This window comes from Alnus glutinosa, chromosome 9 (genome assembly GCF_958979055.1).
Source record: "Alnus glutinosa chromosome 9, dhAlnGlut1.1, whole genome shotgun sequence".
Classification (NCBI taxonomy): Eukaryota; Viridiplantae; Streptophyta; class Magnoliopsida; order Fagales; family Betulaceae; genus Alnus; species Alnus glutinosa.
Genome location: NC_084894.1, coordinates 16,689,603 through 16,690,970, shown reverse-complemented (window position 1 = coordinate 16,690,970; position 1,368 = coordinate 16,689,603). Strand labels below are relative to the sequence as shown.

The 1,368-nt window shown below is 40.9% G+C and overlaps 1 protein-coding gene across 1 annotated transcript; it reads right to left on the bottom strand.

Moving 5' to 3' along the window:
• Nucleotides 1–257: 257 nt before the first annotated feature.
• On the bottom strand, nucleotides 258–986 carry LOC133876802 (uncharacterized). The gene has a single exon (XM_062315048.1). The coding sequence runs from the start codon at nucleotides 984–986 to the stop codon at nucleotides 258–260; it is 729 nt and encodes a 242-aa protein (XP_062171032.1).
• Between the last annotated feature and the right edge of the window lie 382 nt (nucleotides 987–1,368).

Sequence of the window (1,368 nt, the reverse complement as noted above, 5' to 3'; positions counted from 1 at the left end):
TGAGATTTCGTTCCTGCTGCAGTATTCGTAGGACAGTCCTTCAGAAAATGCCCAGGCTTACCACATCTAAAGCATGTGGATGTTCCCTGCTTACAATCACCATTATGTGTCCTTGCGCATTTGCTGCAGACAGTCTTCTGATTCGAAAAATCTTTTCCCAAGGTAGGCTTGGAGCCACTTCCAATAGCCTGCCTCTTGACTGGGCGTGTCATCTGCTGCTTCGAACGTTTCTTCAATTCGTACGCTGCTGCTGATTCTCATATTCCACTTTCGGCTAGTGATGCAACTTCCACCAATCTGGCATATTCCTTTATTTCCAGACAAATCACTCTCTCCCTGATACGAGGGTTGAGGCCATTCTCAAATCGTTCTGCTTTCATTTCTTCATCAGGGATGAGGTTGGCCGCAAACCGAGCTAGCTCCATAAATCTAGCGGAATATTGTTCCACAGTCATGTCACCTTGAACAAGATTCTGGAATTCTATCGCCCGCAATTGCCTTTGGGATCTAGGGAAAAAGCGTCGATTGTACTCCACCTTGAACATCTCCCAAGTGATCGCTGTTCCTTCTCCAAGCAGTATCTTCCTTGCAGTCCACCATTTCCTTGCTTCACCCGTCAGCTGCAGTACAATGTACTGAACTTTCTGTTCGTCTGTACAGCCGAGAGTAGTGTACATCACATCTATGTCTGTGAGCCATGCTTCTGCAGCATTCGGCCCTTCAGTTCTTTCAAAAGTTCGAAAATGATAGCTAGCAAAATCACGTAATGAGCAACCTACGGGTTCGGCTCGTTCATTAGGTCGCGGAATTCTTGATATTGCCTCGGCAAGATGCCTAGTGGTGTCAGCTATAAGTTGTATTAAAGCTGGGTGTATGCCATCATTGAATGGTGGCGGTGGAGGTGGAGGTGGCAGATCTTCCTCACCATTTACTTCAGGACGAGGGACACGGTTAGAGTCACAGAGAGGACGGCGTCTAGGAGGCATGACTCTATGTTTTTAAAGGAACAATTATTCCACATTTTGTAGAATGAAATCATTTTCCGTTAAATGACTATACAATATTTAAAACCAATCAGTAAAGCTAACAAACTAATCATTTAATAATCAGTCACGGATAAAGATTTCATTAATAAACAAATCACGTTATGAACAATTATAACACTTCAAATCACTCAAGTAAACAATGATTATAAACAGTAAAATTTTAAGTGCACATATACATCTATCAAGTTAAAAGATTTTATTCTTATTCTAACTTATAAAATTCAAATTAATGTCTAGCATATATTTATATATATACAAACAAAAATACTTTTATATCCCTATAGCTCTATGTGTCACGATCCTATGCTAAGGTCAAGTCTAA